This window comes from Lissotriton vulgaris, chromosome 4_1 (assembly GCF_964263255.1).
Source record: "Lissotriton vulgaris chromosome 4_1, aLisVul1.2, whole genome shotgun sequence".
NCBI lineage: Eukaryota > Metazoa > Chordata > Amphibia > Caudata > Salamandridae > Lissotriton > Lissotriton vulgaris.
In genome coordinates this window covers 1,800,353,346-1,800,376,999 of record NC_141691.1, presented here as the reverse complement: position 1 = coordinate 1,800,376,999, position 23,654 = coordinate 1,800,353,346, and the positions used below count along the sequence as shown (strand labels likewise).

The 23,654-nt window shown below is 45.4% G+C and overlaps 1 protein-coding gene across 1 annotated transcript in view; it reads right to left on the bottom strand.

Moving 5' to 3' along the window:
* Positions 1–23,654, bottom strand: part of LOC147724578 (fibrocystin-L-like) — a 1,433,379-nt gene that overhangs the window by 1,378,548 nt on the left and 31,177 nt on the right. The window contains exon 3 of the mRNA XM_086966122.1: positions 17,056–17,139. Within this exon, the coding sequence (XP_086822248.1) occupies positions 17,056–17,139 (84 nt within the window). The remainder of the gene's footprint in view (positions 1–17,055; positions 17,140–23,654) is intronic.

Here is a 23,654-nt window from a genome sequence, read left to right as displayed (position 1 = left end):
TCTAATGCATCTTTGGTGATACTCAGGATTTTATTCTGAATTTCGACAACCGGGTCATTTTTGACCACTCGGTACCATTCTAAGTTGTCGACATGTGTCCTTCCTTCCGACAGATACATTGGGCGCGGCCACACAACCACCGCTCCACCCTTGTCAGCCTGCTTGATTATAATGGAGGGGTCTGTTTTTAGCTCCTTTATGGCAGCGAGTTGTCCCTTACATGTCGACAACTTAGAATGGTACCGAGTGGTCAAAAATGACCCGGTTGTCGAAATTCAGAATAAAATCCTGAGTATCACCAAAGATGCATTAGAGAAAGGCTTCTTGGGCCCTAAAGAATATGAATTTTTAAACAAGAAGTCACCGAGAACACCTGTTCTCTACTTCCTACCTAAGATCCACAAAAACAGCTTGAAACCACCAGGGAGACCAATTGTCTCCGGTTGTGATTCAGCCCTTGAACCAGCTTCGAAATATATTGACTTTTTCTTGAAACCTTTTTTGACTGGGGTCAGATCGTACCTGCGGGACACTATTGACTTTCTCAATAAACTCCAAGAAATGACATTTGATTCTGACACACAGTTGATGGCAACACTTGATGTGACCTCGCTGTATACACAAATTCCCCAAGATGAGGCTCTTGAGGTGATGGAAATTTACCTAGACCAACGTGAGAGACCACACAGAGTTCCAACTTCTTTTATTCTAGCCTTGGCCCAGGTTACACTAAAAAGCAATTACTTCAAATTCGAAAACGAGTTCTTTGTACAAACCAAGGGCACAGCCATGGGTTGTCCTTACGTCCCAGAAATGGCGGTACTGTACATGTCACAGTACGAAGAAAAATTCATTTATAAGGACAACCCCTATGATGCAAACATCATACAATGGCTAAGGTACATTGACGATGTCTGGCTCCTGTGGCAGGGGAGCCAGACTGACCTCATGGCATTCCATGAATGGTTAAATCAAAGACACCCTGACATAAAATTTTCGATCGATTGCAGTAATCAGCGGATGACATTTCTTGATGTAGCCGTGGGCACAAAAGAGGGCAAGTTCACCACCACTTTGTTTAAGAAGGCCACGGACAAAAACACGATCCTACATTACAAAAGCTTCCACCCACAAGGGCTCAAACAGAATCTACCCTACGGCCAATTACTTAGAATTAGACGTAACTGTTCAGACCTTGATGAGTTTAATGTGCATGCCGATACCTTTTGTGATGAACTTACCAAAAGGGGTTACCCCGGTAAACTCCTCAAACACTCGAAAAAAAGAGCACGCTACACCCCCCGGGAAGAACTACTCAAAGTAAAAACCAAAAAAGAGTTGGATAAACTCGTGTGTGTCACGACCTATGGATCTCACACGAATAAATTCAGACAGATTATTCTGCGGAACTGGCATTTGTTGGAGGGATTAGATTTCCCCCAGCAAAAACCAATTTTTGCGTTGAAAAAGAATCCAAGTATAGGCCAACAAATCATCAGAGCTGATAGCTCTTTACCAAAACCTAAAAGTGACCTGATTGCTAAATGGAACCTCAAACCCATCACAGGCCACCATAAATGTGGTACGTGTGTGGCCTGTGCAAATGCAGTGGAGGGAGATGAATTTTGTCATAATGGCATCAGGTGGAGACACAGTTTGCAAACAAACTGTAAAAGTAGAAATGTAATCTATGGCATCCTGTGCGCCTGTGATAAATTATACATAGGAAAGACATGCCAGCAGGTTAACGCTAGAATTACACAACATCGCTCTCGGCTTAAGAGAAAAGTGCAGAATGCCCCAATGGTCGAACACTTCACGTCAGCAAATCATAAGGAAACAGATTTTACATGGACAGTCTTAGCTGGCATTGACCCACAGCATCGGTCGCCTGACGTAGAAAAAGCACTTCTACGAAAAGAAGCCTACTTGATACTCCGGTTTAATACTATAAATACCGGATTGAATTCAATGAGTGAAGTTTCTAGACTGTAACCCCGACTTCACCATCATAGGGACTTCAGGCCCCACAATGCACCAGTATGAGAATGTAAACGAAACCCCTTTTGATTGGCTCATTCAGGATGAGCTCAACTCCTTCGAAACACTGAGGCAACCGAATCCGCATTCACTTTCAGTGAAGGAATGAGGAAGTGAAGAACGCTGCTAAGCTGCAAGGTAGGACAACCGCTCAGCTAACCGACAGCGCGCCACAAAGCGATCCTTGAACAAGACGCAAAGATATTTCCATTAAGGAACTAGCCTTTAACATTAGGAAAGCCCACCCGGCCATTGCTCTTAACGCAGCTTTTGGCAAACAGCTCGCGCGCCCTGCGCTCTTGCATAGGAGCTCCCAGCTCCCGAGTGACTTCTAATTGCCGCCCGTGCCCTCTTGTTTTCAACAGACTCACGGCACTGGTCGCTGCTAAAAAGGCCACCGACACAACCCCCGGCCTCATCTTTTAACTAAGGCATCTTTAACTTTTGAAAAGCTGATCATAACCAAGTAAGTGATTATTGGTTACACACTATCGGAGAGTGCTATGTTTCCCACATTGAAAACAGCGAGTAACACGCCCATTTTGCTTGCAGTTAACTATGTGGAAAATGATTTGAAGATCGCAGCAAATCGGTGATTTTTCCTGCACGCACAGAACCCACCAACCCCCCTGAGATCCACACTTGTGGGTTGGATAATTTGTATCACCTCAATTCCCCAGAGGTACGTGTCATTTTATAAGTAGTATGTTTGAGAAAGCGGTAGAAGGTTGATGGGAGCTAACAGTAACGAGTGTCCCTAAACCTTTGTTTTTTTATGAATAGGTCCAATAAACGGGGAAAAGAATTCACTTGGCCCTGAGGAGAGTTTGAGAAGACATCTCACAAACTCGAAACGCGTAGGCAACAGGATTAAGTCCTCAGTTCTGACAAACAAGTTAAATTGTTAGGAACCACAAGCCTGCTTAAACATTGCTACCGAGAGGTCGTTTTGTTTCCTTTTTTTTGGAGATTCATCAATAGACTCCTTATTGGTCAAATTTAATAATTTTCTGATCATGTCATGTGAAAATATATGGTTATATATCCTTTTTCCCCTTCTTTTGTGAAATAATGTCACATGTTTTTTTGCACACTGTAATTTTCATTAGTAGTATGTTGTAGTATGTTTTCACAATTCACGTTGTTTGTTGCGTTAAATAATTGTGTTTTGATGCACTGTTTGATTTAAAGTCTTTTGTCGTACGCTGATGGCGAGTACGTTCAAGATACTGTGATTTCTCTTGACCGAAGTGACTTTTTTACTCTTTGACAAAATTGAAAAATAAAACGGCGCAACTAATCGCCCAGATAAACATATTAAACTTTGTTTATCTCTTTTTTCAGCCTTAAATTTAATGGTGTGAAATTATCGAAGTGTGGGTTCCTCTTTTTTTACACAGATTCAGTGATCATGTGGCACACATTGAATTGGCGTAAACATGCTATTTAGGGACACAAGGGTTCATAGTTTCTCCTACTATCTAAGAACAATAAACTTAATGACTTAAATCTGTGACAATTAGTGGATTGTCCAACTCACATCAATGGGCACACCCTGGACCAGCTGTGGACCAAGAAAATCCGTGTGTGGAATTTGAGGATAGGCCCAAGTGGATGGTCCGGTCATCACAATGTCCTTTGTTGTATCTCTGCCTAAATCGAATAAGTCTCCTACTGGCCCCACTATCTATTCTAGGAATTGGGCTAGGGCTAACCTCACAGCTTTTTGCGAGGACTTAAGCAACTCTCCTCCCATTCCAAAGGAAGACATAAACACCTTTGCACAGGACATCAGAAGCTGGCTGAAAGCGGCTAGCAATGATCATGCATCCCTCCGTAGAACTAGAGCACCTAGGCACCATGAGGCCAATAAATTGTTCTCAGATGACCTGAAAACTGCCAAGCTGAGCCTTCAGCAAGCAGAAAGAAAATGACGGTCAAGATATGCGCCAGATCTGAAAAAAGAGTACACTAAAAAACTTAGATATTATAAAAATCTATTGCGGCAAACTAAAGAAAACTTGTTTACAGCCAGAATCATGAATGCCTCTAATACATCTAAAGAGATCTTAAAGTAAAGATTGTCTCTGATCTCTCCAACCCTGACCGAGAAACTCTGCCGATTTAATCCACTCAAGATCTGTGCGACTCTCTGAACACATTTTTTGTAAATAAGATTGAGGTCATAATGAACAGCATCCCTCCCTGTTCACCACGTAATAATCTGTTCACGGATGTGGTGAATATTCAAACTCTACCTACTCCCCGAACTTAATGCAGGAGGACCTAGCACTCCTATTGAAAAAGGTAAAGTCTGGTTCTCCAAATGACATCTGCCCTTCAAAGGTCTTGAAAGCAGTATGTACTTGGATGCCTGAACGTATATTGTCATTTCTTAACCAATCTGTCAATATGGGGATGGTCCCTTGGTCCTTTAAGAAAGCGATTACTGCCCCAAATATGAAGAAAGTTGGTGCTGATCCTATGGATATGAAAAATTCCAGGCTATCCCGCTTTTATCCTTTTTTACCAATCTACTCAAGGCCCACATAGCTCGTCACCTATGACTATTCATTGAAGAGTCAGGCTTCTTGGTTCCAGCACGAGCAGGAATTCGACCAGCACACTCTACAGAAGCAATGATTATGTCTGCTGTTGATGACATGTGAACAGAGGAAGATAATGGCAATGCCTATATTCTGGTGCTATGGTACTTGTCTGCAGCCTTTGTTATGGGTGACCATAGTATTTCGAATCAGGGCTGCGGGCTTCTGATATTCAGCATTGAACTGGCATCTTTCCTTTTTGAGGGACAGATCTCAATCAGTTAGGCTACCTCCTTACTCATCTTCAGGGTTGCAACTGAATTGCAGGGTTCCTCAAGTTTCTTCTCTGTCTCCCCACATTTTTAACATCCATATTTATCCCCTGATAAATGCCCTAAAACACAAAGAAATCAACATCTTTAATTATGCAGATGACATGCAACTATTATTTATGCTTAGTAATTGCCCATCATCTCACCACTTGTTTCAGGATACTATGCGGTTCATCCGAGACTGGATGAACTACAATAATTTGAAGCGGAACCCTGATAAAATGGAGATAATGCTCACAAAAAGTAAGGTGAACTATTGGTGCCCCTCTTTCTGGCCTAGCGAGATGGGCTCTTCCCCCTCACCCAAAAAATCTGTAAAAAGCCTGGGTGTCATAATAGATGCAGAACTTTCTTTTAAGCAGCAGGTAGGAGCTGTGACCTCTGCCTGCTTCTGCCATCTGTGTTGCATAAAAAAGATTTAAAAAAGTCTTATTAAGGAGGCTTTGATCCAAGTAATCATAGTAATGTTTATATTAGACTATGGTAATGTAATTTACCTGGGCCTCCCTAAAATCATTCAGCGCAGGTTCCAGCTTATTAAAAATTAGGCTGCTCACTGGTTTACGTCCTGCCCAAATGTTGCAACATCTCCCAGCTAACAATGGACCTTCATTGACTGCCAGTTGGACAGCGATCAATGTTTAAAGCATGTTGTATGGTTTTTAAGTCCCTGTACCTGAGCTACCCTGCCTTTGTGAAGTCTAGAATTATTAAATACTGTTCAGCCAGGGCTTTAAGAACTAGTAACTCGCACCTCTTGACACTTCCGCCCTCAAAAAATCAAAGTATCGGTGGGCGTAGGATTTCTGTTATCGCCCCTCGTGTATGGAACAGCCTGTCTTTGGATCTAAAGCTCCCCCTGTAAATTTCCTTGCTGGGAATTCTATCTACAGACATTTGTGTGTCATTGGGAGCTGGAAGCGCGACGCAACGAGAGGAAGCTTGTCACCAGCGCAGCTGAGATCGTCGCATCGCCGGAGAAGCGCACGCCGCCGCATATCCCTGAAAGCGTGTGTTCATCAAAGCTGCCTGCTGTCGCATCACCGTAGAAAAGTGACGCCATCGAGAGAGTCGCCATTGCATTACTGGACAAGCGTGTCGCAGGGCGTGTCGGCGTGACAGAGTCGTCGCAAGGCTGCCAGGGTGTCATCGCATCGCCGCATCAAGGGCGCCATCTTCCTCCATCGCAACGAGGTCATCGCATCAAGGCGCCATTTTGAGCACCGCAATGGGCCCACATGCCGAGAATCTACGCATCACCTCCGCACCGGTAAGGCTCACAACGAGTCCCCTACTTTGCGCAAGCATTGAGGCAGGACGCAACCGTTCCCCTGGGTCACGGAACCGACGCATCTCCCCTTCTGCAAGCCTTTTGTTTACTTTGCGTTACGCATCCAGGTATTTTGTTGAGAACTTTGTTGCATTTACCATCAACTTGAACTAAGCAACGTTTATCATCTTTGAGTCAACTTTTAGTATGGTATTGTGGATTTATGTCATTTGTGGTCTTGTGTTAAGTCTATGTAAAGAATACTTATTTTATAAAACCTGTGTTGTGTCCATCTGTAGTGTTTTCACTGTATTACTGTGTATATTCCCAAATGCTTAACACACTGCCTCTGAGATAAGCCTGTCTGCTCGTGCCAAGCTACCAAGGGGGTGAGCAGGGGTTATTAATGAGTATAATCTCCTTATCCTGACTTAGAAGTAAGGGTCCCTATTTGGACAAAGGTGAATACCATTGCCAACTAGAGACCCCCAGGTCTAACATTGGAGGTCAGCGGTGAGTATTTGAACTTTGCATTTGTGTTTCATATACACTGATTTGTGTACACTACTAGTGAGTGCAGACCAAACGCGACCACATACTTTTTTTGATAGAATCTTTTTCCTTGGAACTGTTATTTTTCCTGAAGACTCCCAATTCTTACTACCATGAGTAAACCAGCATCTGTTGCATCTATGGATCTTGATTTTGAGGTAGAGAGGTTAGAAACCTACACTGTGAAACAGCACAAGTATCTCTGCAGAAAATAGAAAGTTGCTACACCAGGCATTTCTAAAAAAGAAGACTACCAAAAGGCGCTAAGGGCCCTTGGTAGAAGCAAGAAATGCCCATTATCTTGTGGTGGAGCCAGTTGGGGATGCAGATGGGCAGATTGATAGGCCAGTGTTTCCAGCCAGGGGAGGGATGTCGTCCCCACCTGACAGCAGCATCTCTTCCAAAGACCTGACCCCCAGAGAGTTGGAAGACAGGGAGAGAAGTAGGGCACACAAGCTGGAGATGGCTAAGCTTAAGATGGAGAGTCAGAGGGAAACAGAGAATAACAGGTTGTCTTTGGAAAGAGAGAGAATGAGAAGGGAGTATGAGAGGATGTTGAGGGAGTTAGAGATCAAGGCGAAGGGCTTAGAGATCAATCCCTCTGGTGGCAGCGCACCTTCTGTGCCTTCAGAAGGCATGGTACATATTCCCAGGGATGTCATTAAAGATTTCCACAAAGGTGAAGATATTGGGTAGTAGTTTGCAGCCTATGATATAGCAATGTTGGCCCACAGGGTCCCTGAGAAGGATTGGGGAGCAGGGTTGTGGGGCCGCTTTCTGACTGAGGGAAGGGATACTTTGTTAGACCTACCCAGTGAGTATAGGATGTCTTATCACCACATGAAAGAAGCACTGATGACAACGTATGGTTTGACTCCTGAACTCTATAGACAGAGGTTCAGGAATTGTAAGAAGTTGGGGGAACCACTTGGGTAGAATATGTGTCTTTCTTTTGCAGAGGTATGGATGGTTGGGTGAGGGGTAGCAATGGGGATAATTTTCAAGCACTCTGTGATTTGATTGCCAGGCAGCACTTATCTGCTAATTGTTTTCCAGAGCTATGCCAGCACCTTATTGATAGCAAGTTGACTAACCCTAGAAAACTTGCTGAGGAGGCGGACCGCCAGGTCAGTACCAGGGTCCACAAGGGTATTGTGGGAGAATCCGCTAAAGGTGGGCAGGGTCCCCAGCAGAAGAGTGGGGGGGACAAGGGTAAACAGAGGGAGTTCCAGAAAGGGCCCCAAAGTAATTCCCAAGGGAACCAGGTCAAGGGTTCCCAGCCTCCCCCGGAGAAGAAGTCAGGACCCCGACAGGTAAATCTGTTCATAGGAGGCCTGTTACCTGCTTTCAGTGTAAACAGGTGTGACACCGTTGGTATGATCCCCAGTGTCCCCAAAAGGGTCAGTATGTGCCACCCCATACACCACCCATCAGATGGCCAGTGTAGCCCTGGGTGGGGAGGAGATGGGTGCCCAAGGTGGATGGAGGCCAGCAAAAATGTCCCTTGTCTCATTAAGAGACTTTGAGATGGTCCCTAGAACTCAGCTGCCTAATAACACAAAAAATACAGGCAGTGGGTGACCATCAATGGCCATAGAGTGGAGGCTTTGAGAGACACCGGAGCGAGTGTGACCGCTGTCAGGTGTCACTTGGTGTCTGAAGAGCAGGTGGTCCTCAATGCATTCTTACCAGTTGATGCCGCTGACAACACAGAGAACCATTGCAAGGTGGCTCAAGTTCCCTTTGAGTGGGTGGGGGATCTCTGGTACTCTTCAAGTAGCTGTGAGACTGTCCATACCTGTTGATTGTCTGTTAGGCAATGATTTAGAAAGCTCCCCTTGGGCTAAGGTGGAGAGGAAGGTGCATTTATAGATGTTGGGTCTGCCTGAGTGGAAATGTGTGGCCACTCGGTCTATGACAGCTAAGGGTATTCAAGAGACCCTGGAGCCTAAAAGTATGGCCCAGGGACCTGCCTTAAAGAGAAGAGGTAGGGGGTGTGGGAAACCAGCCCCCGTTGTTCCCATGGTCCAGGAGGAGGCAGACCTTGAGGGGGATGCCCTGGAACCCACTGGTGAGCAAGTGTCTGAACTGGGGAACCTACCTGAGCTGACCCATTGGCAGTAAGAAGGGGGTCCCTCCAGGCAGGAATTTTGTGAAGAGCAGCAGAAGTGCCCTTCTGTTGTGGGTTTGAAGCAACAGGCCACAAACCAGGCAGCAGGTGATTAGTGTGGGTCACATTGGATCTACTGGGAGAATTGTTTCCTGTATAGCGAGCCTAAGGTTGCTGAGCCTGGGTCAGCCTGTGTGCTGGTGGTACCCCAGCTCGTCAGAGCCTTTCTACTGGGTTTGGCTCATGATGTTCCTTTAGCTGGTCATCTGGGGCAGAACAAGACCTTTGAAAGGCTTGTCTCCTACTTTTGAGTCGAGTTGAGTTGAGTTGGGTTCTTGTATAGCGCAGCTATCAACCTACGGGTATCTAGGCGCTCGGAGATTAAATAAAAAGAAGCTCTCACTCACCAGAAAGGTTGCATATAACAGGAGATAAACTCAGATCTTAGGGAAAAGTCATGTTTTCAGGCTTCTTCGGAACATCATCAGTGAATTGACCTGCTTTAGGGATTGAGGAAGCTCATTCCAGAGATGGGTGGCAGCCACACTAAAGGCTCTGTCTCCCAGCCTGGTTCGATTGGATCTAATGATTTTACTTAGGCCTGTGCTGGATGACCGGATTTGCTTGATAGGCACAAACCAATTCAATTTTGTTTGCAATGGGACTGGGCTTAACCTATGTAGTGCCTTATATATCATGCACAAACATTTTAAGTGGATCCTTTCCTGAATGGGGAGCCAATGGAGATCCCTTAATGCTAGGGAGGATGAGGATCTGGTTTGTCTATTAAGTGCCAGTTTTGCAGCCATTGATTGAATCCTTTGCAGTCTCTGAATGATGTATTGGGGGAACCTAAATACTGAGAGTTGCTAAAGTCCAGCCTGCTAGATATTATACTGCTTACCACGGGCTTATTGGCCCCAGATGCAGACGAGTTCAGATACTCATTGTAGGACCTGTCAAACTTGCCAGGCAAGTGGGAAAAGTGGAAGGAGGTACAAGGCCCCTCTCCAACCTTTCCCTGTAGTCAGTACCCCCTTTGAATGGGTGGGCATTGACATTGTGGGGCCACTGGACCCCAAGACAGCCATGGGCAACAAGTTTATCCTGGTCTTGGTGGACCATGCTACCAGGTACCTGGAAGCCATTCCGCTCTGGACAGTGACGGCCCCATGGTGGGACGTGCACTGATGGGGATCTTCCCCCGTGTGGGGTTCCCCAGAGAGGTTGTGTCTGACCGAGGTACAAACTTCATTTCTAATTATATGACATCTCTGTGGAAGGAGTGTGGTCTTACCTACAAGTTCACCACTACCACAAGGATCATCACTCAGTCCCACCCTCTTCAACGTTTACATGAGTCCACTTGCATCCATCGCTAGGCATCACAACCTCAACATCATCTCCTACGCTGATGACACCCAGCTGATCCTTTCCCTCACCAAAGACCCTACCTCCGCCAAAACCAACCTTCACGAAGGCATGAAAGAAGTAGCCGAATGGATGAAATACAGCCGCCTTAAACTTAACTCAGACAAAACGGAGGTGCTCATCCTAGGATCATCCCCTTCTGCCTGGGACGACTCATGGTGGCCTTCAGCCCTGGGCACAGCACCCATACCCACAGATCACGCACGCAACCTGGGCTTCATCCTAGATTCTTCACTCTCGATGACCAGACAAGTCAACGCCGTCTCATCCTCCTGCTTCAACGTACTTCGTATGCTCAATAAAATCTTCCGTTGGATCCCCTCCGAGACAAGAAAGACGGTTACCCACGCACTACTCACGAGTCGGCTGGACTATAGAAACACCCTCTACACCGGAATTGCAGCTAAATTACAGAAAAAACTCCAACGCATCCAAAACGCATCAGCGAGACTCATCCTGGACATCCCTCGCCAAAATCACATCACCGGCCACCTGAAAGACCTCCACTGGCTCCCGGTCAACAAGAGAATAACATTCCGTCTCCTCACCCACGCACACAAGGCCCTCCACAAACTAGGACCCGAATGCCTCAACTCTCGACTATCCTTCTACACACCCACTCGCCCACTAAGATCCTCCAAGCAAGGCCTCGCCGCAGTGCCGCGTATCCAAAGATCCACCATGGGAGGTAGATCCTTCTCCTACTTGGCGGCCAAGACATGGAACTCACTCCCCACCCACCTCCGCCTTACACAGAACCACATTTCCTTCAGAAAAGAACTAAAAACCTGGCTATTCGATAAATAATGAACCCATCCCCAAGCGCCTTGAGACCCTCTGGGTGAGTAGTGCGCTATATAAATGCTTGAACTTGAGCTTGAACTTGAACCGAACCCTTAAGGGCATGTTCATGGGTCTTGAAGAACCAATGGTGCGTAAGTGGGACATCCTCTTGCCATGCCTTCTGTTTGCCTACAGAGAGGTGCCACAAAAGTCCCTAGGGTTGAGCCCCTTTGAACTTTTGTATGGTCACCTGGTAAGAGGACCTTTGAGTCTGGTCAAGGAATGCTGGGAGCAATCTCCCAGAAAACTTACACAGGATGTATAAAGCTACATGCTGGCCTTCAGGAACCAGACTCTGCATTTCAGAGATCTCACGCAGGCAAATCTGGAAGCCAGCCAGGAACAGATGAAGCAGTGGTACGATCAGAATTCCACTCTGATTGAGCTTCAGTCTGGACATAAAGTTTGGGTCATGGCCCCTGTGGAGCCTTGTGTGCTCCAGGACAGGTATACCGGTCCATATGAGGTGGTGGAGCGCAAGAGTGATGTCACCTATCTGGTGAACTTGCGATCTCCCAGGAACCCTTTGAGGGTCCTACATGTTAACCGCCTGAAAGCCCACTTAGAAAGGTCCGGAAGTGGGCATGCTCCTAGTGACAGATGATGGAATGGAGGAAGAGACCAAGCCTCTTCCTGACCTCCTGTCTGCGACTGAGCAAGATGGGTCAGTGGATGGTGTCAGCCTCTCTGCCACACTGACCCCTGATCAGCAGCAAGATTGTTGCCAGTTGTTGGGGCAATTCTCTGATCTATTTTCCTTGGTTCCTGGTGTCACAGAGTGGTGAGTCCATGATGTGGACACTGGAGACAGTCCTCCTGTGAAGTAGAAGGCTTACAGAGTGACTGACAAGGTTAGGGCTTACATTAAGGAGGAAATCTCCAAGAAGTTTGCTTCAGGGGTCATTGAGTCCTCACACAGTCCTTGGGCAAGCCCAGTGGTCTTGGTCCCAAAGGCTGCCTCGCCGGGTGCCACACCCGAACTCCGGTTCTGTGTGGACTACAGAGGGCTCAATTCAGTCACCAGGACTGACGCACACCCCATCCCCAAAGCTGATGAGCTCATTGATCGGTTAGGGGCTGCACTGTACCTCAGAACGTTTGATTTGACATCTGGGTACTGGCAGATCGCCCTGACTGATGGGGCTAAGGAGAGGTCAGCATTCTCCACACCAGGGGGCAGATTTATGAGGCTGTTGCGCCTCTTTGCACTGCAATTGCGTCACTTTATTTGACGCAACTGCGGTGCAAACAATGCGCCCTATTTACAACGTGACGCTTCTAGGAGATGCGTCACGTTGTAAAGAACTGCGTCATGAGGAGGCGTTCACTGCGCAGGGGGGGGGGGGGGCAATCCTGCGCAGGAACGCCTCCTGAAACTGGCTGAGTGAAATCTATGAGATTTCACTCAGTCACTTTCAGGGCAATGCTGCGTCAAAACCCTGCGCCTGCTTGAAGCAGGCGTAGGTCTTGACGCAGCATTGTGTAGATGGGGCACCCCCAAGCCTTACTGGAGCTGCGTCGCGCTTGCGACGCAACTCCAGTAATGTGCCACATTTCCGGCACAGATGCTTCACGCATCTGTGCCGTTTTTGCACCATGGTGCGCCGCATTATAAATGCGGCGCACCATGGGTGGCGGAGCTGTGGCGCATGTTAACTGGCGCATCCCTGGGGATGCGCCAGTTAACATAAATCTGCCCCCAGATGGGCACTACCAACTCCGGTGTATGCCCTTTGGGATGAAGAATGCCGCTGTAACCTTTCCGAGGTTGGTCAACCAGGTGTTGGCTGGACTGGAGGATTTCAGTGCTGCCTACCTGGATGACATTGCAGTGTTCAGCGCTAGTTGGGAAGAACTTCTGCACCACCTCTGGAAAGTGTTGATGGCTCTGCGCAAGGCAGGTCTTACGATCCAGGCGAGTAAGTGCCAGATCTGGCAGGGTTCCGTGGTGTACTTAGGTCACCATGGAGGAAGCAGCCAGGTGGCGCCCCTACAACCCAAGATTGATACCATCCTGGCATGGGAACGTCCAAAGACTCAGACACAGGTAAGAGACTTTTTAGGACTCATGGGGTACTGCAGGAGGTTTGACAAGCGGTATGGCAACATTGTTGCACCCTTGACTGAGCTGACTAACAGGAAGAAGCCCAAGAAAGTAAACTGGACTGACACCTGTCAGAAGGCTTTTGACGCCCTAAAGACTGCCATGTGCACAGCACCCGCGCCAAACTTCTCAAAATAATTCATTGTACAGGCAGATGCTTCAGAGCATGGTGTGGGGGCTGTTCTATCACAGATTGATGAAGGAGGCCCAGACCAACCTGTAGCCTTCATCAGTAGGAAGGTTACTTCCACAGGAACAGAGGTGGAGTGCAATTGAGAGTGAGGCATTTGTTGTGGTCTGGGCACTGAAGAAGTTAAGACCATACTTGTTTGGGACTCACTTCCCAGTTTAGACCGACCACAGGCCCCTCTGATGGCTGATGCAGATGAAGGGTGAGAACCCAAAGTTGTTTAGGTGCTCCATTTCCCTACAGGGTATGGATTTTATGGTGGAACACCGCCCTGAAACAGAACACGCCAACACTGATGGTCTGTCCAGATTTTTCCGCCTTAGTGAAGAGAACTCTCAAGGGAAAGGGTAGTTCTTCCCACATTTCAGCTGGAGGGGACACGTGTTAGACCTGACATCATTGGCATGAGTCTCCCTTCCAATTTTTGACGGACTGCCTCCTCTGTTTTGATATGTTTTTGCTGGTTATATGTTTTGGGCACTGTGCTACTGCTAATCAGTGCCACAGGGCAAGTGCTCCCTATGTAAAATTGATGTATTGATTGGTTATTCCATGATTGGGTTATTTGATTTACTTGTCAGCCCCTAGTACAGTGCACCATGTGTGCCCAGGGCTTGTAAATCAAATGCTGCTGGTGGGCTTGCAGCGCTGGTTGTGCCATCCACAGAAGCAGCTTGTAAAGTGTGTCTCAGGCCTGCCATTGCAAGGCCCGTGTGTAGTCTGTGACTGCCATGTCGACTTGGCCAGTGCACCCACTTGCCAGTCCCTAAACCTTCCCTTTGCTTCATATTAGACACCGCTGTGTTAGGCCCAATGACAGGGTGCATTGTAAGTATAGGGTAGGACATGCTCTGGTGTGTGTAGCACGTCCTAAAAGTGAATTACAGCCATTTTCGTTTTTCACTATTGAAGGCTACCTGTTCTCCATAGGCCAGAATGGGCAGTTCGATTATTGAATTCTTAAAATCCTAACTGGCTCCTGGAACATGGTAGAAATTCTAATTTAGTATGCCTGAACTCAGAATAATAAAATACATCTTTTAGTAAAGTTGGTTTTAATATTCTGTGTTTGAAAATACCACTTTTAGAAAGTAGGTATTTTCTTGCCTTACTGTCCAGGCCTGCCTCTGCTAGGTTGTGTATTCCTTGTCTGGGTTTGTGAGTGACAGGGCTGGGGGATTCCATGAGACAGGCTGGGGCAGCCCCGTGGTGAATAGAGAGATCTGCATCTAGATGGGAGGGAGGAGTTGCACCTGGAACCTGAATAGGGCTGGGCCTTCCCTCTACAATGCTGGCTCCACCACCTGAGGCTTGTCTGATGTCTCTGCCCTGCACTGTGAAAGGGGAGATGGAATCCTGTCAACAAAGTGCTCCAGAGCTGCATCTTCCCTCCCCTGTGATGGCTTTACCTCCTGTGGGGCGGCTGATGTCTCTGCCCTGCACAGTGAAAGGAAGAAGAGAGTCATGTAAACAAAGATCTCAGGAACTGGTTTGGACTAGGCAGAGGCCTCGCAGCCTTCAGAGAACAAAGGATTTTGGGGTATAAATATTGGGACCCTGATCCCAAGAAATTAGATCACCTCTGGAACAAGAAACCTTTTGCCAAGGAGAAGAACCAAGGAAGCTGCAGGAGTTTGGACTGCCCCTTCGCCAGTGTGCTGTTTGCTGGGTTGGCCTGAAGTGGTTGCTTCATTGCCAAGGGAAAGGAGAAGGAACTATTTAAGGACTTCCATTCATCTACAGAAAATTCTCCAAGGGCTTGAACTGTGATTGCCTCCTGCTGAAGTCTCAGGGACAAAAGACTTCACCTCCAGCTCCCCCTGTGAATTTCCTTGCTGGGAATTCTATCTACAGACATTTGCCTCTCGCTTGGAACTGGAAGCGTGACGCATCGAGAGGAAGCATGTCGCCACAGCAGCTGAGATCGTCGCATCGCCGGAAAAGCGCACCGCCGCCGCATCTCCCTGGAAGCGTGTGCTCATCGAAGCTGCCTACTTTCGCAACACCGGAGAAGAGTGACGCCATCGAGAGAGTCGCCATCCAATCACCGGAGAAGCGTGTCGCAGGGCCTGTCGCGGCTCCAAAGTACAGAGTCGTCGCAAGGCTGCCAGGGCGTCATCGCATCGCCGCATCAAGGGCGCCATCTTTTCGCATCGCAAGCGGATCATCGCATCGCATCAAGGCGCCATCTTGTGCACCACAACTGGCCCGCAGGTCGAGAATCTGCATTACCTCCGCACCAGTAAGGCTCACGACGAGTCCCCTACTCTGCGCAAGCATTGAGGTAGGATGCAACAGTACCCCCGGGTCACGGAACCGACGCATCTCCCCTTCTGCGAGCCTTTCGTTTACTTTGTGTTACGCATCCAGGTACTTTGTTGAGAACTAAGCAACGTTTATCATCTTTAAGTCAACTTTTAGTGTAGTATTGTGGATTTTTGTCGTTTGTGGTCTTGTGTTAAATCTATATAAAGAATACTTTTTTTATAAAACCTGTGCTCTGTCCATCTGTAGTCTTTTCACTGTATTACTGTGTATATTCACAAATGCTTAACACACTGCCTCTGAGATAAGCCGGTCTGCTCGTGCCAAGCTACCAAGGGGGTGAGCAGGGGTTATTAAGGAGTGTAATCCCCTTATCCTGACTTAGAAGTAAGGGTCCCTATTTGGACAAAGGTGAATACCATTGCCAACTAGAGACCCCCATATCTAACAGAGGCTAACCTTCCATTGCACAGAGAGTAGCTGAGGTTGTATCACACTAAGTGCCCCAGGGGCGCAATGGGCACTTAGTGTGATACGACCTCAGCTAAAGGCTTTGCGTTCCCCAGGGGCACTTGGCATTTTAGAAGGGGCAGCAGATGCTTGTGCATCCCCTTCAGTAATACTGAAAGCACTGGTGCACGTACAGCACCAGCACTTTCCCAAGAGGGCATTTCCTCATTTTAATGAGGGTGTGGCCCCATGCCAATGAGGGATCCCTTTGCCTTTGCGCTAGCAACGTATTACCAACTCAGGCACAGAGGCAAAGAAGCTCTCAGGAGGCGCACTGACAGTGGGCCAATGAAAAGGTGGCACACTGTCAGTGCACTCCCTGATAGTAGTCCTCTAGAGGGGCGCCCTCACACATCTCCTTGCAGGTGGGTGCAGTCACTCACTGCACCCGCCTGCAAGGAGATCTCTAATCCCCCTTCAAAGTGCAGATGAGTGTCTTCCTGCACTGTGATACACGGAGCAGCTGTGTTAATGCCACTTCATATTTCACTTGAATGTGCTGCCCCCCCAGGGCAGCACAGTTTTTCAGATGCCCTGGGGGAAGCACATTCTATGTAGTGGGGTGCACTTTCTCATTTTGCACTCGGTGCACCTGTTTTAAGGTACGCCAGGGCACAAACAGAGAAAGGGATCCCTATCCTTAATAGGGGCCTGGTGTCCTGGTGCTTAGGGAATACTAGCAATCTCTTCTTGAATATTGTCAGGTTTCCAGTGTATGGATTCAGGAACTGGCCTGACAATATACACTTGTAGGTAGTTTAATACTATGCACCATCTGTTGGCCTACTGCTATGATTTGACGTGAAATTCGTGAACCAGGATAATTAATCAGATACTATGACTGGTATTTGTGGTAACTCACCCTCTCCTGAGATGGTGATTCGCACAGCTCCATTCATGCCCCCATAATTAGGATAGACTTGTGTGATTCTCGCACTCTGCACAACTGAAAATAGAAAACATTGGTATATGTGATTTTCAGAAGTAACATCATGTTAAGGAAATAGAATAATTGCACTAAACACGTAAATAACATTTATAGCTAGAAATAATATCTGAGAGCTAGAAAGACACAAACCATGAGGAAAACAATGTATGTGCCTGTCTATTTTAATGAAGGTTCACAGAGACACCTATTCTGCATCAACGATTTTAGACACTGTTGATTCCAAAATATAATAACATTTGCCTTATATAATGGAGGCCCAAAAGACAAAGGTTCACAATGCAAGGCAGTTGACATTTATAGCGACCAGGACTTCATTTTAAATTGCAATGTTATGTTATGTTATTAAAGCTTTTAGAGCGCACTGTTACCCTAGGGTGTCCTGGCGCTGAGCACTGCCTACATGGTTACAAGAAAAGATAAGACTGTTCAGGAAAAGAATCAGGTTTACAGCCCCTTCCTGAAGGAGAGGAGCTCGGTTGAATTTCTGAGGGACAAGGGTAAACTGCTACAGGCCTTTGCGGCACAATTGAAGAAACTCCAGCCACACCAACTGGCATTTTTGACATGGGGACCAATCACTTGTTTTGCCTTCGAGGAGCACAACACTCTTCGTGGAACGTACCATTGTATGCGTTGTCTCAGATAAGCATGACCAATGCCCTTGAGGGCCTTAAAGACAGTGCTAAGGGCCTTGAAGTGTGCACGTTGTTTCACAGGGAGCCAATAAAGATCTCAAAGTCCCTTCCTCACAGAGACAAACCTGGGTGTGCCCATTAACAGCCTAGCTGCCGCATTGTGTATGATCTGGAGTCTGTTCAAGTGTCTCTTTTAGATGTTCAGATAGAAACTATTGCAGTAATCCAGTAGTGACAAAATGAGCGCTGTAACTGCTGTCCTCAGGCTATCTTCAGGAAGGAGAAATTTTATTTTCCACAGGATTCGGAGAAGGTAGAAGCTAGTTGAAACAACCCCGCTTACCTGGTCGAAAAAATGAAAATCTCTAGAATCCACAATCACCCCCAGATTCTTGGCATGCTCAGTGGGGGCCGGAGGTGTTCACATTACATTTGGCCACCAATCAGGCATCCAGAGATTTGTGTTATTACCAAATATGATAACCTCCATTTTTCTTGTGTTAAGTTTTAGGCAGTTTGATGACATCCAGCCCGCGATGGCTTGCATGCAATCATGGCATCTTAATCCAGTCTCCGCTTCTTTACCACGCTGAAGGGACAGCACAATTTGCATCTCATCCACATACGAGGTCAGTAGGAACCCAAAGGATCTTATCAGGGCTGGCAGTTGTGACACATACACATTGAATTGTGTGGGACTGAGAGATGACCCCTGTGCACCCCTCACGGGAGAGAAAAAGGCCTAGATCTATCTTTGCCCAGGTTCACCGTTTGAGTCCTATTGGTGAGAAAGGACTTCAGGAGGTTTCCCAGGCCATGCCTTGAATCCCCCCTTTCGGATAGATGGTCCATCTTCACGATGGATAGTATTGAAGGCCACCGAGAGATCCATCATGATCAATATCACAGCGCCTCCCTGGTCCAAGGCCTCTCTATTCTCCTCTGTTGATTTATTCAGAGCCAGCTCAGTGCTGTGTTCAGCCTGGAAGCCAAATTGCGTAGGGTCCAATAGACAATTAGTCTGAAGAAACATGCTGAGGTGGGCGTTCATGGCCTGCTCAATCATCTTTGGGGGCAAGGAAGACGCGAAATGGGTCTGTAATTGTTCAGGTCTTTAGCATCCAAATTTGATTTTTTAATAGTGGAAGGATCAACGCTATTTTCCAGGATATAGGGAACTGTTCAAAGTAGAAAATAGTGTTGAACAAAGGGGTAAGGGTGGACGTGTTTGGTCACAGATGATGGACACGGGTCCAAAGGGGATCCTGATCGAATCTCCGAAAAATGTTCGCACCTGGTGAATCCAGTGGCATAAACCTGTCTATTGTGGGAGTGAATTTGGTGTCCTTGGGCAACCCCATAGCTGAGCCCGTGTTAACTTCCATTGGCTGATGAGTGAAGGAGGAGAAGATGATTTCCACCTTTTGCAGAAAAAAGGAGGCAAGTATTTCAGAAAATTCAGGGCTACTATGTGTTGTGGGGTCAGTAGGGGTTTGTGAGTTTGGTTATAGTTTTAAAAAGTTCTTTAGAGGAGGATTTGGCCTTGCTGATCTGTTCTCCAAAATATGTCTTTTCGATGTCAAGAAGTAATTTTTAATAAAGTGTAAGATTTGCTTTGTAAGCCTCTTTGTAGGTATTATTATACCCTCTCCTCCAGGCTCGCTCTAGACGTTTGCAGTCGAGTTTGCACATTTTTAGATTTTCTGAGTACCAAGGGGCTGATGTAAGGGCCCGCTTGGGAGTGCACAGTTTGGCTAGGGCTAACTTCCTGCAAGCGGAATCTACCCATTTCGTGTAGGTGGCCGTAGCTTCATCTACACTGGATGGCAGGGTGTGAGCTGTTGCTTTCAGGAGACCACCTAGCTCTAGGCTGCTAATGTTTTTCCAGGCCTTTATTGCTATCATAGCCTTGGGTTTTGGTTTGTATTGATGATGTTTTGCCTGTGTCAATTCAATAAAATCGCGGCATGATCAGTCCAAGAAAGTGGCAGTGCCCCCAGGTAGGAGAGGTTGGGGTAATTCGAGAAAAATCCATCTAATGTATGTCCTGCTACGTGAGTGGGGTCTTCCACAAGCTACTTGATGCCCCCCCACTTAAAACTTCCTGCAGCCTTACATTGTCAGGGTCAGTGAGGTCCTCAAGATGAAAATTAAAATCCCCCATTACAGTAAAGGACTTGGCAATGGATGTGCCAATGAGTTGCAGCATAAGATGACCATGAAGTAGTATTGCCAACCAACCATAAACATTAATGAGACAGTATTCTTTTCTATATCACAAGAAATGTACAAATGCAATATGGGTAAAAAATGTAGAGTACATCTTTATGTTTTGATAAAAGTAAATATGTCTGTAAGAGAAGAGCAAACATTTGAGGTAGTGGTGTTTCTCCCCTCCAAACATTATATCATGGGAGTTTACAAACTGCACGCCATTGATCTGCACAAGCACTTTAGGTACCCATTGCATCTCTGCATTCGCAAGGTTGAGTGTTGGGATACATGGAGAGATATTATATATTTATGACGGTGATATTGTATAAATGGATTCGGATTCTTGTTTATTTCAGGTCAAAATGCAAGACGCACTTTATACTCCGTGCATGTATGTGCAGCATTATCTTTGCCCTGTGCACTCTGTGCGACTCATTTTTCACTTTATCTCCTATAAGAACTTTAATAAGGGGTAAAAATGATAACAAATCCGGGTTTAGGTGTTTGTATAAAATTGTATAAATACGTATGTGCAATATTTCCTATGCCTCCTGCACTTTGCGTTACACACTATGCACTTGTGTTTCTATAGGCACTTTAATAGGGCGATACAAAAAACTGTTAGGATATGCAGCTTATATTACACAGAACTGCTAGAATATGAGGTAATCTTGATTGTTTATGATAAAATTGCAGATGTAAGGTGTGTATCCCATACCTCTGTGCGCTTTAATAGGTTTGAGATGGAGGGATGCTTTAGGGAATGGTTATTCATAAGTTGTTGTATAGCACACTTTAAAAGATGGATGGAGAGGTGGGATAATTAGCAGGATTATTATTTTTTTAAATATATAAAGACTCCATTTACATCATCTCTTCAAATGCAAATGGCCTTAAAAATAAGATTAAAGCTCGGGCCAACGATGAAAGTATGCAAGGCCACATTCCCAATATTGTGTTAATTGAACAGACGCACTACACAAGGAAAACTGCGTCTACACACAGAATGTTTAGGTATTTGGCTTGTGGCCAATACTTTTCATCAGCTAACTGTGCACATAGAGGGGTTGCTATCTTTATTAATAAACCATTCCCTTTACAAATCACCTCATTTCAGACAGATAAAGAAGGGAGATGGGCTCAGATTAGTAGGTTAATTAACCAGTTTAGATTAACGATAGCGACAATATACGCACCCATAGAAGATAATCCAACAGCACTATTTGATCTTTGTGATGCACTTGTGCAGATTCCTGGGGCACTAATATTAGGTGGTGACTAACATTTTTTAGAAAACCCTGAAAGGGATTCGTCCTCGAAGACCAGTAGTCAAAATAAGCTTCGAATTGCTCGGGCTCTGGTGGGATGCATGCAGAAATTTGACCTGATTGACATCTGGCGGACTAGCTACCCAGAATAGAGAGAGTATTCATGTCTCTCCGCCAAATGTAAAACCACGGTTCAGTAGACTACTTTCTTACTTCCCGCAACTTAAGGTTAAATAGGAACTTGCATATTCAGAATGTTTTTTCCAACCACGCACTGATAAAAATGAAGATAGCAGGGTTTGATCAATGTTTAATATTTCGAGATGGGTTTTTAATAAAATCCAACTTGAGTATGAAGATTGGGGCATTGAGGTCCATTTTTGGCTAAAATGTTTTTTTCAGCTGTAGGGGGCCAGCTAAAGTAGAAAATGTTTGGATAGAAAGGTCTCAATTAGAGTTACTGGTTTCCAAAGCAAATGAACAATACATTAAGAATAAGAGGGCAGAAAATAAATTAGCTCTTGTACAAGCACGTAAAAAGATGCAAGAATACTATTATAATATAGGCTACTTAGCTAACTCTACATACTTACAAAAAGCGTATGAGGAAAGTGAATTTTCTGGGAAATGTTTAGCCTGGCAAATAAGAGACCAACAAGCATCCAACAGGGTAACATCCTTGGTGGAAAAAAATACGAAAGCTCATATGACAGAAGAAACACAAATTAATTAGCACTTTTTTAACCATTATAAAGCCGACTACTCCATGAGACAGGAGTTTAATATTTTAAAACTTTAGGAGTTCCTTGATGAATTCCCAATTTACAAACTACAGATAAATCACATAGAGGATCTGGTGGCAGATATTTCACTCAAAGAAACAGAGGAAGTGGTGCAATCACTATCAAATCGTAAAGCTGGTGAGCTATACAAAATGTATTCTACAGTATTCAATTCTGAATAGCTAGAAATAGCTAATAATATCCAGAGTGGGGAAAAGGTACCCCCTCCTTTAAAGCGGCTGTAGCAGTTAGTTTTTTTGAAGAAAAATAAAGATAAGGAAGATGTGAATTCATACAGACCAATAAGTCTTTTAAATACAGATTATAAGATTATGGCTAAATTGCTAGCCAACAGAATGAGTAAGTGTATAGGGTCAGTCATACATTCAGAATAATTTGGATTTCTACTAGGGTGGCAGCTATCTTTTATTACCACCTTTTTAATTGGGGCTTTAGATTATTTTAGTCATAATAAAATCCCAGCCCAAATTATGCTCCTAGATGCTGAGAAAGCTTACGATTTGGTTTGCTGGGAAAGCCTCTTTTATATCCTGGCCACATTTGGTTTCTCTGCTAGATTTATCAGCCTGATCTCAGGTTTTTGTAGAGGGTCCACAGCGCAAATAATTATTAACTCCATCTGCATTGGCACGTGCAATGTGTTCAAAGGAACAAGGCATGGCCGCCCCCTGTCACCAATATCTTTTACACTTTTTATAGAGCCATCACAAATAGCCATCCGCTCGAGTAGCAATGTAACCTCTCTAATGCGTGGGATGACAAATAAAAAGCTGTATGACGACAACATAGCCTTCTTCCTTAAACAGGACCTAGAGATACACAAGGATATATTTGAAAATTTTCAGAGGTATCAATTGCTGGGAGGTTATAAGATGAATAACTTCAAAACAGAGATTTTACTCTGTAACACTGCACTCAACATTGAAATGCTAGAATTTCACTTAGCAGTTAGCACCAGGCTCAAGAGATATTTGGGAATATATGTCTCAGAGAACATCAATGATTTATACAGTTTAAATTGTGCGCCTCAGCTAATTAAATCAAAAGTTTGCTTTTAAACTGGAAAAGTTTGCCATTGTCAATAATCGGACGAACTGCACTAATTCGTATATCCATCTTACCATTATGTAATTTTTTATTTTCTGCGCTTCCTAGTGCTGTACAGATGACATTTTTAAGGTATTCCAGGGCATGTTTTCAGTTTTTATATGGGCAAATAAGGTGCCCAGATTAGCTAAAGATTCACTGTACAGGCCGTTGAGTGAAAGTCATTTGGCTCTTCCAATTTTGAGGGAATATTATTTTGCAACTTTTTCTCACACTGCATACAGGTTAGAAAAAACTTTAAATATCACAGATATGATCATTTTTTTAAAATTAATTTTTCAAGAGTAGAATATAATCAATTTTATGCGGTTAACAAAAACTCCCAAGAAAACCAGATATAAGATTTTACAGTGGAACTTGAAAGGTAGACAGCAATGTTTTAGCTACTATGATATTCTAGTACTCAATGCGACAACCTGGCTATCAGACATATATGTCAGGGAAACTCCCCTACTTGACAGGATTATTGTGCTAAGGTGGTTGAA